This window comes from Eurypyga helias, unplaced genomic scaffold (assembly GCF_000690775.1).
Source record: "Eurypyga helias isolate BGI_N326 unplaced genomic scaffold, ASM69077v1 scaffold818, whole genome shotgun sequence".
NCBI lineage: Eukaryota > Metazoa > Chordata > Aves > Eurypygiformes > Eurypygidae > Eurypyga > Eurypyga helias.
In genome coordinates, this window is record NW_010266112.1 from 10,704 (window position 1) to 28,374 (window position 17,671).

At 46.8% G+C, this 17,671-nt stretch overlaps 1 protein-coding gene across 1 annotated transcript in view; it reads left to right on the top strand.

The window, feature by feature from the left end:
- The window catches only part of LOC104513547 (E3 ubiquitin-protein ligase TRIM39-like), a gene marked incomplete at its 5' end in the record, with an annotated part of 22,599 nt that extends 5,215 nt beyond the window's left edge, over nucleotides 1-17,384 (top strand). Inside the window, 4 exons of the mRNA XM_010156943.1 lie at nucleotides 10,829-11,056; nucleotides 15,661-15,687; nucleotides 15,942-15,962; nucleotides 16,822-17,384. Of these exons, the coding sequence (XP_010155245.1) occupies nucleotides 10,829-11,056; nucleotides 15,661-15,687; nucleotides 15,942-15,962; nucleotides 16,822-17,384 (839 nt within the window). The remainder of the gene's footprint in view (nucleotides 1-10,828; nucleotides 11,057-15,660; nucleotides 15,688-15,941; nucleotides 15,963-16,821) is intronic.
- Between the last annotated feature and the right edge of the window lie 287 nt (nucleotides 17,385-17,671).

Below are 17,671 nucleotides of genomic sequence, written 5' to 3' on the forward strand. Positions count from 1 at the left end.
ACATCCCGGTGGCCTCCTCTGGACTCCCTCCAACAGCTGTGTCCTTCGTCTGTTGGGGTCCCAGAGCTGGACACAGAATTGCAGCGGGTGTCCCCCAGAGTGTAGCTGAGGAGGAGAATCCTCTCCCTTGTCCTGCTGGCCACGCTGCTCTGGATACAGTCCAAGATATGGTTGGCTTTCTGGGCTGCCAGTGCACGCTGCTGGCTTATGGCCAGCTTTTCATCCCCAGCACCTCCAAGTCCTTGATAATACTTTGAAGCATTCCATTGACAGAATACCATTCCAGGCTGGATGAGGCTTGGATAAACCTGGTCTAGTGGAAGGTGCCCCGGCCCTTTACAGGGGGTTGGAACCAGATGATCTTTAAGGTCCCTTCCAACCCAAACCATTCTATGATTATATGAAAATTTAATTGCCGTAGATGAAAGTGAACTTTTAAAATTTTACAATAACTGAGGTCTATTTGCAATGACATCCTCAGTCATCATTGTCATGGTGGGACTTTGCAATGATAATGTAAATGCATCCTTACCATATGAGGAATTCAGTCATTTTCTCTGATACTGACCTAAAAATAATTTTTCAGAACTATATTTTAGGAGTGAATCTCAGGATTTCAGAACTGAAACAGGGGAGGTTCTGCACTGAAGGAAATATTTGATGAGTCCAATCGAGCAGGAACAGGACACTGGGAACAGGTTAGCCAAGTGGAACTGTGCAGTCACTGCTGAGGCCAGAGGTAGAAGAAAGGTCACACCATGGCCTCTTTACCGTATGTTTCCATTCTGTGGGTTGATTGACTCTGCACCACATGATTAAGAAAAAATCCCCACAACCCTAACTTGACAGGGCTCTATGAGAATTGTTTTGCTCAAAGCAAAACCAGAGACAAACAAGCTTTCTTTCAAGAAGCACTGCTTTTAATCTGCTAAGCAGACCACACCCTTGCTCTGTGGTTTTCCTCCCTCATGTGCACAGCTTGCACAAATGTGGCAAAGAACAGAGGAAACATCTGCAAGGTCTCATTCTCCCAGACTCCCTCTCCCCCAAGGCAATTGCTGCAGTGAGGGGGGGCTTTCACAAACTATTTTGGTCGGTGGTACCTCTGGAGGTCATCTGCTCCAAGTAGGGTCAGTTTGAGCTGGGTGCACAGTATCATTGAAACACAATACCAGCTAGCCAAAAATAAAGATTTGTGTCTGCATCTGTCAATCAGAAATGCTGGAAGACATCAGCAAATCCCCATCATCTGTAGATGCTAGGTCAGTTCTTATCTCAGAAAGATGAAGGTGAAAGTGATGAGCCAACTGGACATGGGTCTGCTTGGACCTGAGGAGCTTTGGCTCACACATTTAGCCAAGTCATCATAGCAAGAAATTCATAGCAACAAACCCTATGCCACAATTTGCTACTGAATCCTTCATCTTCCTTGAAATTTTCCTGGCATGGCCTAGAGCGTGATCTTAGAGGACCCAGAGCACATTTTGGAAGATAACCCTAATTTCCAAAGGCTTGATTTGATTCTCTAAATGTTCCTTGTGAGACTCACCTGGCCTATAGTTCCTGCTTCAAAATGTCTGCAGGGCAATTTTGTACTTGAAAGTAGAAATGTCCAGGCTAATCAGCCTGAAATGCATCTTAAGCTCCACTGACCTCAACCACGGTGGTGAGGCAGATCTCATGGGGAGGAGACATGTACCCATCTGGTGGGTGCATGAAGTGACAGCCTGGGGACTCTCTACTGTCACTAGAGGTTTGCAAGTGAGCAGCTGAGTCAAGCATCGATCTCCTTATCATGAGCTTAGTACCACTGCAAAGGGTAACAACAGGGTTTGGTTTGAAACATCTCAACTTTTGCACCTTTAGGTTAAACCACACTTACACAACAGATCTATTTTTGGGGGTTGTTTTCCGCTCCCATGACGCTCCCCATATCAGCTGTGGGCTAGGGATAGCAGAAAGACTTTGGTCATTGCTAGCTGCAACGGAATGGCTTTTCACTTGAAACAGAAGAATGGTTATAGCTGGGCTATGATGAGAGCTGTTTGGCACCCCCTGATGTTCAGTCCTTCCCCCTGAAACAGCCTAATCTGATCTCACAGTTTGGAGAAGCACAGAGAAAAAAGGAGGCCACACAAACCACAACTCCTGCATCATACAAGCTCACAGCGCTGTGCTTAATTGTCACAGCCATATAACTTCCACTCTGAGGCAGTTACTGGCTGAAAAACCTGTGAGAACAGAGCAGGATGTTCATTGATGGCCTGAGCAGCCAGAGAGGTCCAGCACCCTCTCAAACCTCCCCCAAAGGGGTACCCTGGTTTGACCTAATGGCTGCATGTCCCCCAAAGGGGTACAGCTGGAACAACCCAAGGGGTCTGGCAGTCCTTCCCGTGCATCTCCAGTACCCCCATGGTGCGCAGCAGGGTGGGAAGGGCAGCTCAGAGGAGTGGGACAAGTAAAAATCCAATAATCTGCCTAGGAGACTGCTCCTTGGTGGCTTTAGCGTCGCCATTTGCACTTGTGTCTGCTTTGTGCTTGGCAGAACTGGGGTTGGCTCCTGATACGGAGAAGTGGGCTTGCATTTGTGCTGCAGAGAAAGAGCAGCTGCTTTTTTGTGCTGAAGACAAACAGGAACCCCAAGGGAAGAACAGGCACGCTCAAGGGAAGAGCCTCAAGGGAAAAAGCAGGCAGCACATGTTTGGGGATCAGGGATCCCTAGTATGACTGGCTCATATGCCAAAATGCACCACCTCAATGCACACAAAAGACATGGGGAGGCCCAAACCCCAGCAATGACCTTTCAGAGAAACTTTGATATACAGGAGTCTAAGGCAATCTGAGCAGAAAATAATGTGGATGCCACTTCATCTGCATTTGAAATGTTACCCACAGGTCCCAGGCAATGAAACTCAGCACAAAATCCAAGCCCACACCAGAGCAGGGGTATGCATGAAGGAGGCTGTGACCCCGTGGGCAGCCCATGCTGGAGAAGGGTCCTGGCAGGAGCTGTGGCCCCATGGGGAGAGGAGCCCAGGCTGGAGCAGGTTTGGTGACAGGACTTGTGACCCCAGGAGGCCCAGGCTGGAGCAGGGTGCTCCTGAAGGACTGCACCCTGTGAGGGCGACCCATGCCAGAGCAGTGGCAGGGTGTGAGGAGTCCTCCCTGAGCAGGAAGGAGTGTCAGAGACAACATATGATGAACTGACCACAAACCCCATCCCCCTGCACCCCTGAGTGAGGAGGAGGTAGAGAATTTGGGGGTAAAATTAAGCCCAGGAAGAAGGGAGGGGTGTGGGGAAGTTGTTTTTATGATCTGGTTTTGTTTCTCATGGTCCTACTCTGATTTGATGGGTAATAAATAAAACGAATTTCCCTAAGTTGAGTCAGTTTTGCCCATGATTGTAATTACTGAAGGAACTCCCCTTGTCCTTGTCTCTACCCATGAGCTTTTCATTGTATTTTCTCTCCCCTGCCCAGCTGAGGAGGCAAGTTATAGAGGGGCTTGGTGGGCAGGTGGCCTCCAGCCAGGGCCAACCCACCACACATGGTCTGCCTCCAACATGGGTAACATCTTCCCTCCTTTCTCCCTTCATTCCTTTTTGGGGAAAATTTCATTTTAATGTCTTCATTTTCCATCTCCCCAAAATCATCCCAATATCATATAGTTATGAGGGCAGCTAGAAATACTTCTGGCTCAGTATTTCAAGGAAGAAACTGCTGTGAAAAGTGATACTAAGAAGAAAGTCCATTGAAAATCCAGGAGCATTTAAATTCAAAGACATGACCTTGTCCAAAAATTACTCCCATTTCAAGCTGATTTCTCTAAATGGTCTGTCAAATCCCAGGGAAATCATTCCTCCATTCCCAATGTAACCTCACAACACAGCATCAGTCTTACAGAAAAATGATATATAGACAGTGGGATCAAGGGCACCCTCAGCAGTGTGCTCATGACCCCAAGCAGTGCGGTGTGGTGACATGCTGGAAGGAAGGGATGCCATCCAGAGGGACCTGGACAGGTTGGAGAAGTGGGACCATGCCAATAGCATGGACTTCCACAAGGCCAAGTGCAATGTCCTGCACCTGGGTCAGGGCAATCCCAAATATAAGGACAGGCTGGGCAGAGAACGGATTGAGAGCTGCCCTGAGGAGAAGGACTTGGGGGGACTGGTGGATGAAAAGCTGGGCATGACCCAGCCATGTGTGCTGGCAGCCCAGAAAGCCAATCGTATCCTGATCTGTATCCAAAGCAGCGTGGCCAGCAGGTCGAGGGAGGGGATTGTCCCCCTCTGCTCCTCTCTGGGGAGACCCCACCTACAGTTCTGCCTCCAGCTCTGGGGCCCCCAACAGCAGAAGGACATGGACCTCTTGGAGCACATCCCAAGAAGACCATGGAGATGCTTCGATGGCTGGAGCCCCTCTGCCATGGGGACAAGCTGGGAGAGTTGGGGGGTCCAGCCTGGAGAAGAGAAGCTCTCGGAAGACCTTATAGCACCTTCCAGTTCCTGGGGAGGCTACGAGAAAGCAGGGATGGGGGACTTTTTCTAAGGGCAGGGAGTGACAGGACAAAGGGTAATGGGTTTAAACTGAAACAGAGAGATTGAGATTGGACATCAGGAAGACATTCTTCCCGGAGAGGGTGGGGAGGCACTGGGACAGGTTGCTCAGAGGAGCTGTGAATGCCTCAACCCTGCAAGTGTTGAAGGCCAGGCTGGATGGGGCTTTGAGCAACCTGGTCTAGTGGAAGGTGTCCCTGTCCATGGCAGGGGGTGGGACTGGGTGATTTTTAAGGTTCCTTCCAATCCAAACCATTCCAAGATTCTATAACTTTCAGGCAGAGCCACACCCCAAGTTAATCTTTAATATTTCATTTTTCATTTCTGTTTCAGTGTTCAAAGTTAATCCCTTGATGAACTGATCAAAGTTCACTTTGATCCCTAGACAGAAGATGCGGGATCTCTCTTACCTGACAGTAGGTAAAATCATCTTAAAGTTTGAAATGAGGTTCCCTTCTGGCACTAAGCAGTGGGCATTCAGTAGGATGTCAGATTGCCCTTTGGTGTCCTTAATGCCAAAGCTCCATTTGCACCTAATCGCGTTCAGCACAAAAATAATTCCCTCATATGGACCAAGAGATGTGATCTTCAGGCAAAGAAGTGACTTTTGGGCAGAGAAACAGTGAATTTAAACTTCAGTACCTGAGTCTTCATTTTCCTTCCCTCCTGCAGGTCAAAATTAAGTTTCTCTGGCAAGGATGAAGAATAGCTGTCCCATGTCACAGGTCACCTTTGTTCCTTAAAGCAGGTAAGCAAGTCTCTCTTCATTCCTTTGCTTCTGAACAAGCCGTGAGTGCAGTGGTGCTGTTGAGGTGGAAGAAAACTTCGTGTTTGAGGAGGAAGGATGGGGAGTGTACAGAGGGGCCAGCAGACTCTTCTTGTCCCTCATGTCTCCTCAGATGCAGGCAGCAAGGAGCTGGGGGCATCAGCAGCATGGCTCTTCCCAGTAGGGCTCAGAAGGGAAGTAAATGTGACAGAGGATGGTCATCAGGGGGAAAAAGCTGAGGTGTCCACTGGATATCTGGGTTCAATTCTTCTTTCACCAAGAATTTTTCTGTCTTTGGTGGTGTTCTGCTTTTATTCAGGACAGAGTTGATTTTCTTTACAATGGCTAGTATGAGGCTGTTTTGGGATTTCCCCTGAGAACAGCACTGATAAAGTATTTTTCAGTCAGTGCTAAGGAGTGTTTGCTTAAATTTAAGGTCTTTTCCAGCTTCTGATAGTGTTTCTGTGTTCCCAAGTTTCTCACTGCAAGCAGTGTGGGGGGTGGACACAGTTCAGAGAGCTGACCCAAACTTACCAAGGGAGTATTTCATTCCACAGCACGTCACGCTTAGTGCATAAGCAGGCAGTGGGACAGGGGGCTATAGCTCGCTTGTTTGTTAGATACATAGCTTGCTCGTTTGTTCATGTGTTAGCTCGTTCATTCGTTAGAGAGTTGGTGGGTTGCTTGGCTTTCCCAGTTGTGCTGTCGCTCATGGGGCTCACTTGGACTCTGCTACAATTGCTCTCAGTCTCGGGCTCTGGGGCTCTCTGACTCTGGCTACTCATTACCTGGCTGTGTATCAGCTGGAGAGTGGTGAACAATGGTAGCATTTGTTCTATCTTCATTACATTGTTAATATTATTAGTATCACTGTACTATTAATTTATATTCAATTATTAAATTGTTCTTATATCAACACACAATCTTCCTTGTCTTTTCTCCCAGTTCTCCTCCTCCATTGGAGTGGGGGGAGGTGAGTGAGCACCTGTGCAGTTCTTAATTGCCAGCTGAGGTTAAACCATGAGCAGTGTAAGGGCTGGCTGTGCTTTCCCGGTATGACTTTGAAGGGGAGGATGCAGGGCAGGAGACAAGGACTACATTGCCCCTCTGAAAAGGACTGTTGTGCCCAGGGCTCCCCCTGGGGCAAAGTAAGGCTGATGAAGTACATCCACGTGAAACGCTTTTGTTGCAAGCTGAAAAAGTATGAAACTACCTTGATATTATGGTAACTCAGGATGACAATAATTATCATAACACCCAGGGCGTTAATTGCATCTGCAGGAGTAGTAATGTTTTACATTTCCTGATTAGTACCTTGAATGATTGAGGTTGTCAGCCTATAATGCAGCAAAAGTCAAGTCATCATGACATTGGATGTTCTAGAATTATGATTAAGGGGTAAAAAAAGACAATGATCTTTGTGGATTTCATACATGTTGCAGTGTCAGTGTTAAACCAACTCCATTTTCTACCCTTCTAATGTCACAATGATTATTGATTTTAGTGAAAATGCATCATGTATTTTCTGTTTAACAGAAAAACTGTCTGTTTAACAGTGCTGAACGTGGAGCCCTAGGGAACTAAGAGGAACTGGTTGGGTTGGTTTGGGTTATTTTTTATTTAATAGCATATTTTCATGTTTTCTTCTGAAAAACGTTCAGCTGGGTTGGGAATGTGGTTTTGATCTCTGAAGTATCAAATAATGAGTTCTTAGACATGAGTTTTCTTTTTGAGCCTTCTTGGATGACAGAAAATGTTTTAAGTTACATTTAAGAAAAAACAGGACATTTGTCAGCAGAAGTATCAGTGTCACTAAACAAGGTGTCTAAGGTGTCAACATGTTCTGGCTGGAACCCATTCATCCAGATGTTCCTGTGCTGGGATTTAACCCCAGGCAGCAACTAAGCACCACACAGCTGCTTGCTCACCTCTTCATCCACCAGTGGGATGGGGGAGAGACTTCGAGGATAAAAAAAGGTAAGAAAACACATGGGTTGAGATAAGAACAGTTTAATAATTGAAATAAAATAGTGACACTACTACTACTGATAATAGTATGTAAGGAAAATACCACTACTACTAATGACAATAATACAAAAATCAGGGGACATCCTGATCTGCCATCCATCAAATGTCATGATAAAGAAATCATTGCATTGCTCAGCTGCAGCTCTGGATTATATCTGGCACCACCACTCTCCCCTTCCTGTCATGCCGGGGCAGGAGAGGAGCAGGACGCTCTCCCGTGACTGTGAGGGGTTGCCCCATTGGCAAAGGCTGAGCTGAGTCCACTACTAATGACAATAATATGTAATGAAAAGGAAAACAACAACAAAAGCGATACAACTTCTCACCACCCACTGACAAGTGCCTAGCCACTCCCCGAGCCACTATCCTCACCCCAGCCAACTCCTCAGCTTGTACGCAGAGCATGACGCTTTCGGGTATGAAATATTCCTTTGGTCGGTTTGGGTCAGCTGTCCTGGCTGTCTCTCCTCCCAGTTTCTTCTCTACAAGAAGCTGGTGAACACAGGTGCAGCATGAGACACTGAAAGAGTCCTTGGCTTAATGTAAACTTTGCTTGGCAACAACTAAAAACTTTAGTACGTTGCAAAATATTCTCCCCAGCACAAATCCAAAACACAGCCTCATACTAAGAAGAAAATTAACTCTATCCCAGCCCAAACCAGCACATCCTGTCCTACATTCTGTGCTCTGATGTATCCAGTCTCATCACTGCAAGTTATCTCAGGCTTGGGTAGAGTTTGAAGTAGGTTGGAGGGTGTTGGGGATTTCAAATGGACCTATAAGATTTGATGGACAGTGAACACATCTAGGAGACGTCCAAGTACAGGAGTCCTGTGACATCTTGCATTGCTAAGCCTCCAGCTACTCATCTAGGTGGGAACAGGTTTCTATCAGTCCTGTGTCATATCTGCCTTGCTCCCCTCAAATGCTTGTTTTACTATCCTAACCCAAACAGTATCTAAACCAGCCCTGGAGACCTCTAGCAACTCCCTTATGTCCAAGCAAGATTAATCCCTTCCCCATATTATACACCTAAGTGAACGTTTCCAACAAAATTTCATATACCCTCACGTGATAATGGCTTACAGAGCACCAACTTAATGCATGTCCGTGAAAACGCACAGAGAGAAGAAAAAGCAGAATTTAACATGACAGCTTCTAAACTATAGTTGAAGCATCACATTTGCTGCTCCGACCTGCCCGTGGGGGTTTACGGAGTTGTGGGTGATGCAGTCAGTGGACCTAGGGCTGTGGTCATCTCACCTTAAGACCTGCGGCTTCTTGGATGGTGTGAGACCTAACAGTGCCCATTTACCTCCATGTACAGTAAACAGAGCTGAAAGCAACAAGCTCAGAGGAAAAAGCCTGTGTCATGGATATCAAAGATGAACAGAGATTAACCCCAACAGTAGTTGTCTATGTCTAGTTGGATGAAATACATCCAGGAGCCTCCATCTTTCTTTAGCAAGTGAAGAGGGAGAATTTATGCTTAAAACCAGCTGAACTGAATCCTTCCCCTGTTATCCCATTTGTACTTACCCAGTTGGCCAAACATGGCAGCCGCCTTCCCAGCACAAGAATTAATCCAGAAAAAGGTAGACTGGCTATCTGACTTGCCACACCATCGCGCCTGTTGTAACAGCACCCAATTTATTCACATCAGACCTGTTGGCCACCGTCTCTGGGATATATCCAGACACTGCAGGGCAATTAAATGCCGCTTGGAAGTCATCAGGGTGCCTTTCCTTTCTTGCTGCTCACTAAACATGGCATACTGAATACTAATAAAATCATAAAGATAACGCATCAAAAACATTGCTGTGTGGACTGAGATAAGGACAGTCAACAACATACCAGAATTGTCAAAGTCCACAAGGAGGGCCAGAGACAGAAAAGGGCAATTTTTTGAGTGTAGTTCAACAAAACCAACCCTGGTGCAGGTCCCTAAATTACAACAGGTCCGTGTCAGAGCTGATGCACTATCGCTCACAGTCTGATGGTTTTCAGGGAGCAGTGCCATCAGGTTAGCAAACTGAAAAATTTCCCCATCCTCCAAACACAAGAGTGGGTAAACAAAGCTTCTTGCTCCTTTCTCTCCCATCTCAGAGCATAGACAGAGAGACTCATGCCACCCAGACCAGAGATTTAAGCTGGTGTGTTAATTAAGTCGTTAATTAATTAAGGTGTTAATTAATTTTGCAGCAAGCAGTGGGGGCTGGGTTGAATTTTTCTCTTTTGCATAACCTGTCATGACTTCATGGGAACATGTCAGACTGCAAGAGATTTCCAGAAGCTGCAATATTAATTGAGATGTTTGGAAAGGCACAAGTTTTCTTGATGTCTAAACTCAACTGCTTGAGCTCTTTGCCCCTTCTGAAGGCACAGCCAATGGCAAGTGCCATTTGAGAGACATCAGGTGGGTTTAGGACAGAATTTCCCTTTGCTTACTTTCCTTCTGTGCCTGTTTCAGGTCAGCTGTGTGACTGACCCACATGTGTGACTGCAGATATGGAACAGGGGAGATGGCTCTTGTTTTCTGTGGCTCTGCTTACAGCCATCCCTCTCTCAGGTAATGCTTTCATATGCTATTCTGCTTATTTCTGAGGGATTAAAGTCTGCAGATGATAAGAATTGTTCAGGTTGAGGGTCATGGCCTCCTGAGAAGACCTCAGTTTAACTCTATAGAGCCAGAGCTGCCCTTCCATTCTGCTGTTGGGGAATCCACCCCTTTCCAGCGTGAGTTTCCATGCCTTGGTGGAGATGGAGGAGCCCTAACCCAACACAGATCTGCCATACCTACCCCTGCCAACAACATTTCCCTGCTTGCACGAGAAGTTTTTATTAGCACAGCTGCCCCACTGCTGATGACACAGGGTTGGAAAGGGCTAAGGCAGGCTGGGAAGCTGAATGAAATGTCTCTATACATTCTTTTAAGCTTTTTTTTTTTCCTTTTCCCCAAAATAATCCCATTCTATAGCCTAGTTTCTCCCTCTATTCTGTCACTTTGGGTTTTCCAATTTCCCAGTCCCCATTTTGGCACAGAGAAAAGAAAAAATCAAGAAAGTGATTGAATGAATGTTCTAAATCAAAACCACTTTATATATCTTTTATAAAAACTAAAGAAACTTCTATAAAAACTAAGGAAAACATGTTAACCATTTTCATCATATCATTAATTCTGTTTTCCCAAGTTTTTTCCCAGCTGACAATTTCCCCAAAAGATCTCCTCAGCTTTTTTTTTTTTTTTTTTTCCTCCCCCACCATTGTTTGGCATCTTTCTGTTGTGATCTATTGTCTCATGGCCTGAAGGTGCATTAACAGAAAGGACCAATGACATTAGTGAATATTTACAACTTTTAATTGTTCCCCATTCTCTGGACAGGGATAAATCTTTGTCCCAGTGCTCTGTGTCCTTTGCATTATCAGAGTTTCCAATCGATTTAATCTAGATGCTCACCCAAGTTTGCTTTCCACAGAAAATTTTGAGGTCACGTCTCCCCACAGCGTATTAGGGACTGTCGGCCAGGACACAATCCTTCCTTGCCATGTCTCTTCCACGAAGTCACTGGATATCATTGAAGTGCAATGGAAGAAAATCACGGATGAGCATATTGAGGTTATCTGCATATACAGGCAGTTTGGTGGCAATCCAACGCAGAAATACCTGGGGCGGACATCACTGCCAGCAGATGGATTTGCCACTGGTGATGTGTCACTAACACTGAAGAACATCCAGCCAGCAGATGAAGGAATATACAGCTGCTTCGTGAAGTCCAGAGACTGGAAAAAAAAAATTGCAGGTTTGAGATTTCATGGGTGAAGGGATGAAGTTTCTACAGAGAGAAAAAAGCTATCTGAGAGCACACTGTTCCTCAGCTGATGCCCCCCCTCATATGATCCGACACTTCACCTCCCTGCTCATATCAGCTGGTAGGCCACATGGGACCTGCCATTTGATTAGATGCGATTAATTCTAAGACAGTGAGAGGTCTGTAAGGGACCAAGAAAAGCCCAACCCCTGTGCTGCCACTCAGTAGGGAACCTGGACAACTGGTGATCTGACCAGCCCCATGAGGGTCATGGAAGCCCTTGTAGTTTTAGTGAAGGAAGGAGCTTTAAACCTGAATTTTCCAGGAGAGACAAGTCCTGGATTTCAGCATGCATGTTCAAAGGCAGTAGCATTGCATGGTGAAATGGAACGTGCAGGAACAGTTTGATGAAGATGCCAAAAAACTGGGGTGAGTTCCTATGCCAAAAGGTGTTCTGCAGACTTCATCCCTAGCCTAAGCCCTGTTGTGGCATGCGTGGGGCTGGGTAGCTGCAATAATCACTGTTCACCTCCCAGCTGGACAGTAGGCATCATTGGTGTAGAGGCATCTGTAATATCTGGTCAGCCAGGACTCGCTGATGGAAAGCAGCATCCCCTCATCCAAAGTAGATTAGACAGGCTTTTTGGGGTCGGAAAGACAAAAGCTTCTAGCTGGTGCCCATTTCGTACTATTGACCAGTATAAAATCCAGCTCAGGCTCTGAGTCTGACTTAGATAAGCATATATGGTGCATCCCACATCGGCACAGTGGAGCAGCTTTGGTGCCGTCCTGATGTAATGGCCAGTTATGCCCACCCTTTAGTGCTAGTACGAACTAGAGATATGCCAGGGAAAAAGCTGAGCATACTTTACTGTGCTGTTTTCTGCTTTCCAACTCCTCAAACTTGGATGAGGTTCCTACAGATTCATACTAAAAAGGGGCTATAAAGCCACACATCATCTCTCTGCCTGCTCCAAGAAATAGTGGGGAGCAGAGACACAAACCCATCCCACAGTGTGGCTTTTTCTCAGTCAGAGAAGTTGGCATATATACAGTTTGGGATCTCAGAAAGACCATTTTAAGGATTGGGTTAAGGACTGAGAGAAACTTGCAGGAAATTGCACCAAACTTTGGATTAAGTGAGAGCTGTGAATCGAGGGTAGAGCTGTTTTCATGGAAACACACTGCTCCCAGTAACAAACTCCCTTGCCTTTAAGGTACCAGTGAAGTATTCTTTGAAATACTAGGCCCCCGAGGGCAAGGGATCGAGCTCGCCTGCAGATCACATGGCTGGTTTCCCAAACCTACTGTTCAGTGGGTTACTCAGAGTAAAAAGTGGCTGCCTCCAGAGACTGCGATACACCAGGACAGCAAGCAACTCTTCAGTGTTCTGAGTCGAGTCACAGTTACAGGAGAGGAAGTGGGACAAGTCACCTGTCAAATCTTGAACTCTCTGGTGCAGACTGAGAAGAATATTACTGTACTCCTCTCAAGTGAGTCACATTGTCCGAGAATTCGTTGCTGTACTCATCCTTAAAGCCTTGTAAGGCCAGGAAAAGAGTCTAGCGCTTGAAGTAGTAGGCAAACAATTTGAGAAACTTGTCCAACAAAGCATCCAAGTTTAATCAGTTGACAAAATACGACTGGATGGATCAAATAGAAGATAAATTTGGATCTATGTTGTTCTGAAGTGGAGAGGAGAAGGAGGGTGGTTGGTGATCACTTTTTTTTTTTTTTTTCCTTGCATGGAGGTGTTTGAGCTGTATTTAAATAGAGTGAAAGCATGTTAATCTCCATGGGGGAAGTTGTCATGAGCAAAGTGCGGAGTAACAATGGAGAAACATCTGCCCACAGCTCACTGTTGCGGTGGGTGCATAGCTTGAAGAGCAGCTTTTCAGAAAGTCTTGATGTCATGATCAATTCATAGTGACTGAGAGAGATCCCTCAAGGGTCTTTCTTAAGGCTGAAAGAATTGGGCTTGTTCAACCTGGAGAAGAGAAGGCTCCGGGGAGACTTTATAGCACCTTCCAGTACCTGAAGGGGCTACAAGAAAGCTGGAGAGGGACTTTTTACAAGGGCCTGTAGTGATAGCACAAGGCTTTAAACTGAAAGAGGGAAGATTGAGATTGGACATCAGGAAGAAATTCTCCCTAGAGAGGGTGGGGAGGCATTGGGACAGGTTGCCCAGAGAAACTGTGGATATCCCATCCTTGGAAGTGTTCAAGGCCAGGCTGGATGAGGCGTTGAGCAACCTGGTCTAGTGGAAGGTGTCCCTGCCCATGGCACAAAGTGGGACTGGGTCGACTTTAAGGTCCTTTCAACCCAAACCATTCTATGATTGCAATGCAGGGAAGATGATAGCTCTCCAGTCTAGGCAGATGGATCCCAGACCTCCATATGTCACTGCAGCAAGGACAGGTTTCAGTGTGACATGAGACAGGTCCTTCGTGCCCTGGATGCTGTACCCATCCCTAGAGAAGGCAGGTTCTGCTTGACAATGTAGAGCTGTGACTGTTTCTCTCTTTGGGTGGGAAGTCAAATTTACATGAAAGATTGTGTATTTCCAGGTGACACTCAGATATTTTCTTTTCAAAGGTGCTATTTTTCCACATGTATCTCCGTGGCTCCCTGCCTTCTGGATACTATTCACTTTATTTCTTCTCACATTGGCTGCTGGTGCTCTTCTGGTATTTCAAGGTAAGGGGACTTTGTTTTCTCCCTCACTGCAACCTCCTTGTGAAGGAGGAAGAGTCACTGAACAAGACAAAATAGCTCAGATGTCCTTCCATACCATGCTGGGCACCTGTGGGGATGGAGATATCCACTCAGGGTGGGGAGATATGACAAAAGACCTGCAAAAAGTCTGAACTCAGCTATGAATGTGGTCATAGTCCCACGGCTGAGCATAGTGGCCTCTGTCTCGCATGCCCCAACCCAATCCCATCACCCTAGAGGGTTCAGACCAGTCAGGGCTCAAGGTGGGGAATAAAGATTGCTGATGAAACATGAATGGCAACATTGAAAGAGGTTATGTCCAGTATTCCTTACACTGCAACACAATAACGAAGCTGGTGATGCAATAGGAACAACGATAGAGTGGCAGAACCTGGGACAAGAGCTTCTTCATGCAATGCAACATATTTGGGTTAAATACAAGTTCTTATGTTCTGCCCCATCCCAGCATGAGATGTCACACCCTCCCCTTGACCAGCCAACTTGCTAGGACATGCTCCGGCTGAATTTAGAGCCTTTTTGCATCCAATTCATGTACAACATCAGTATCTCCTTCCTGGTATTTCCTTTGTGCTTCAGTATTTATTTCATTTCTTCTTTGAACATTACAGCAAAACAGAGGGCTTCTAAGAAAAGATCCTGTGAGGAAAGGATATTACGGGAGTACGGTAAGGCAGATTTCTCTTACTGAGTGCCCACTTCGATGCCCACACACAAGCACCTTCCCTCCTGCAGCTGGAGAGAACTTTTCTTGCAACCACAGAGTAAAGCTAACATACTCATCCTCTTATCTCAGCTGAAGAGTTTAGGAAGATGTGAACAAAGGCACAGTCCTCAGAGCCCTTTGGCTCACTAGCCTCCAGCAAAGAAAGAGAATAGTTCCTTCCTCTGGAGACTTCTCTCTGAAGTGGCTTCAAATCCCCTCTCTGCTCTCATCCCTTCATCTATCACAAGCAGCAGGAGCATGACCCTCTGGAGGCCTCAGTGCCCTTTTCCCAGGACCCAAACTGTACAGGAAAGGATGTGGTAGTTCACCACTTCAAAATCATTGGGGGGAACCTACTACCTCCTAGCATTAGTGTGGGACAGAAGACACAGGGTGGGCATCAGGTGAGAACTTAAGAACAACCCCATCTCTTGTCTGTGTGTGGGACCAAAGGATTAAGCAACCTGAAGGCAGATTTCAGAGCCATGACCACCTTATGCCTCACCAGCTGTGATCCCCTGGAGAGTGTGTTGTGGATGCCAAGCCATTACTCGCTGGCTAACACTTGTGCTTTTTTTTTTTTTTTTCCTTTCCCCTTGCTGTACAGAACTTGCAAAAGGCACTCTGGATGCAGGTACAGTAGAACGACCCTTTCCCTTTCCACACTAAGTCCCACTTGGGTTTTCCCAAGCATCATGTAACCTTCTTCCCATCCAGGTAGCTCCTCTTCATCACTCTTGTACTCTACCAAGGTGCCCTCTCCTTTTACAACCTCTTTTTCATTCTCATAACTGGGCAACAGTAAGAAAATTCCATACAAGATGTCTGCAGACCAAAATCCATGGCTACAGCCATCACCAGTGCTCACCTCACTTATATGGAGAGGGCATGGGCTTCTCTGGCTCCTCCAGGGCACTGTCCTCAGGAGTCAAATGACCCTGCAGTCCCTGCAAGCCCTGCCATGCTGCCATGCAGATCTGATGCAGGGACATCTGAGAAACTCTTCCTTCAAACCTTCAACAAGGAAAACAGAAATGTTTTTCTCCTCTTTCTGTTGCAGAACATGAAGACCTGAAGACTCGATGTGGTAAGAGACCATTTCAGTGGGAAATGGAAAGGGTGTTGCCATTGTGGAAAACAGAACTGCACTGCCCTTGGGAAGGCAGAAGTGCAAGCTGTTTGTGTCCCGCTGTTGTATCCAAGAGTTAGGGATAGATAGTGACCAGCTATCCTGCTCTGCAGTCATTATTATTCTCCCTGGGCCTCTACCTGTGTCCAGCAGTGGCAGAGCTCTCTCACTGACCAAACACCAGGCCATAACACTCTGTGTTTCTGTTTCAGATGCACTGAGCAGAGAGCTAGGTAAGTCAAGGCATCTTCCTTTCCTCTGACTCTTTGTATGCAAGTCTGTCTGTGGCTGGGAGCAGCATCTTCCCTCGAACCCACAGTCCTAGCAAAGCACAGCCCCATCCCCATGGGGCACTTGGGTGAGCTCTGGATGGAGGAGAGATCAGTGACTCCAGATGGGAATAAACAGTCTCCCAGCTTCTCCCATAGCAAAGTGGGTATTGCAGGGTCGGAGAGCTTGTCTCAAAGCTTCTTGATTTCCCTGTGGTGCATCTGGGGGCATGTGATGCACATCCTGGGAGGTAGAGCACCCCAGAGCACTACAGCAATATCATGCAAGGGAGATGGACCCAGAATGGGTGTTTTGGCCATGGAACACAACATATTCACTTTTGATTTGGGTTTTCTTTTTTAACAGAGTTCAGAAAAGCTCGAAGCTGCATGGGTAAGTTTGTGGAGGTGGAATCAGGAAGGAGGACTGGAAGATAAGGAAAGATATCGGCACTGGGAATGAGTGTCCTTTGTTCCTTTTGGAACAAGCTGGACAAAACCTTGCTCTCTGCTGAGTAGTGGCATATGGATGTGGGCTGGACACTCCCTTGCATCTAGCCTTATCCATGGCTGAGTTCTCACAGTACAGAATTACGGACCTGTGTGCTGCAGGCTTGGGAATGAAGCTGTGCTTCCTTGTCTGACAGAAAGGCTTCATCACCCTTGGGCTAGAAGCCATGCCTGGACTCCAGGTTGACTTGGGAGCAGGCGCAGTCCTTCCAGTGCTTTCACTAACAGTCTGCTTGTCCTTATTCTCATGATGATCTCTACTTCTGGCCATCTTGCCCAGTTGTCACTAACAGCTCCTCCTCTCTCTACCCAGTGCCCATCACCCTGGATGAAGCATGGAAGCACCCTGAGCTTGCGGTGTCCTCTGACCAGAGAACAGTTGAGCACAAGCCCTCGGCCCACAGACCCACCATCAAGGGCCAGTTCCCTGCTGTGGTGGGGAGGGAAGGCTTTGCCTTTGGGTACCATTACTGGGAGGTGAAGGTGTGGGATGGGCTGGACTGGGAGCTGGGGGTGCTGACGGAAACCGCGAGGGACAGACTGAAAGAGAGGAGCTGGAAGGAACTGCCTGAAGATGGGATCTGGTCATTGAGGAGGGTTGAAGGGGAGTACTGGCCTGAGGAGGCCAAGGCCAAGATGTGCAGACATACTGACCAACTAACAGTGGTTGGGCTGCACCTGGATTTGAAGCAGAACACACTGTCCTTCTATGACATTGGGACTTCAGACTGTATCCTGAAAATCCCCATCAAAGGGTCAACAAAGCTGTACCCATTCTTCAGACCAGGCCTTGCTGAGGCAGGAGAGAAGGGAGAACCCCTCACCATCAACCACAACACAGACTGGGACTTCCCAAACACAGTTTCTGTCAAATAAGGCAGCAGAAACTGACCTGAGCTGTTGTAAACCTCATGGACTCTGTGGAGAGGGAGTAGGGAAGGAAGAGCAGAGCTGGGCAGTGGCAGCCCTGCTTGTCTCTGCCCAAACTCTGAGAGTGCATTTTGGGTTTTTGTGGTGTGGGGTTTTGGTTAGTGATGGAAGTGCCACAGGGATGGCTTTTGTGGGAAGCTTCGAGAGAAGCTCCTCCAGCTCCAGCTCAGATCCATCTCTGTCCAAGGCAACAATTAACATGTTTAAGAGGGGAAAACACAAAAGAAGTAGCA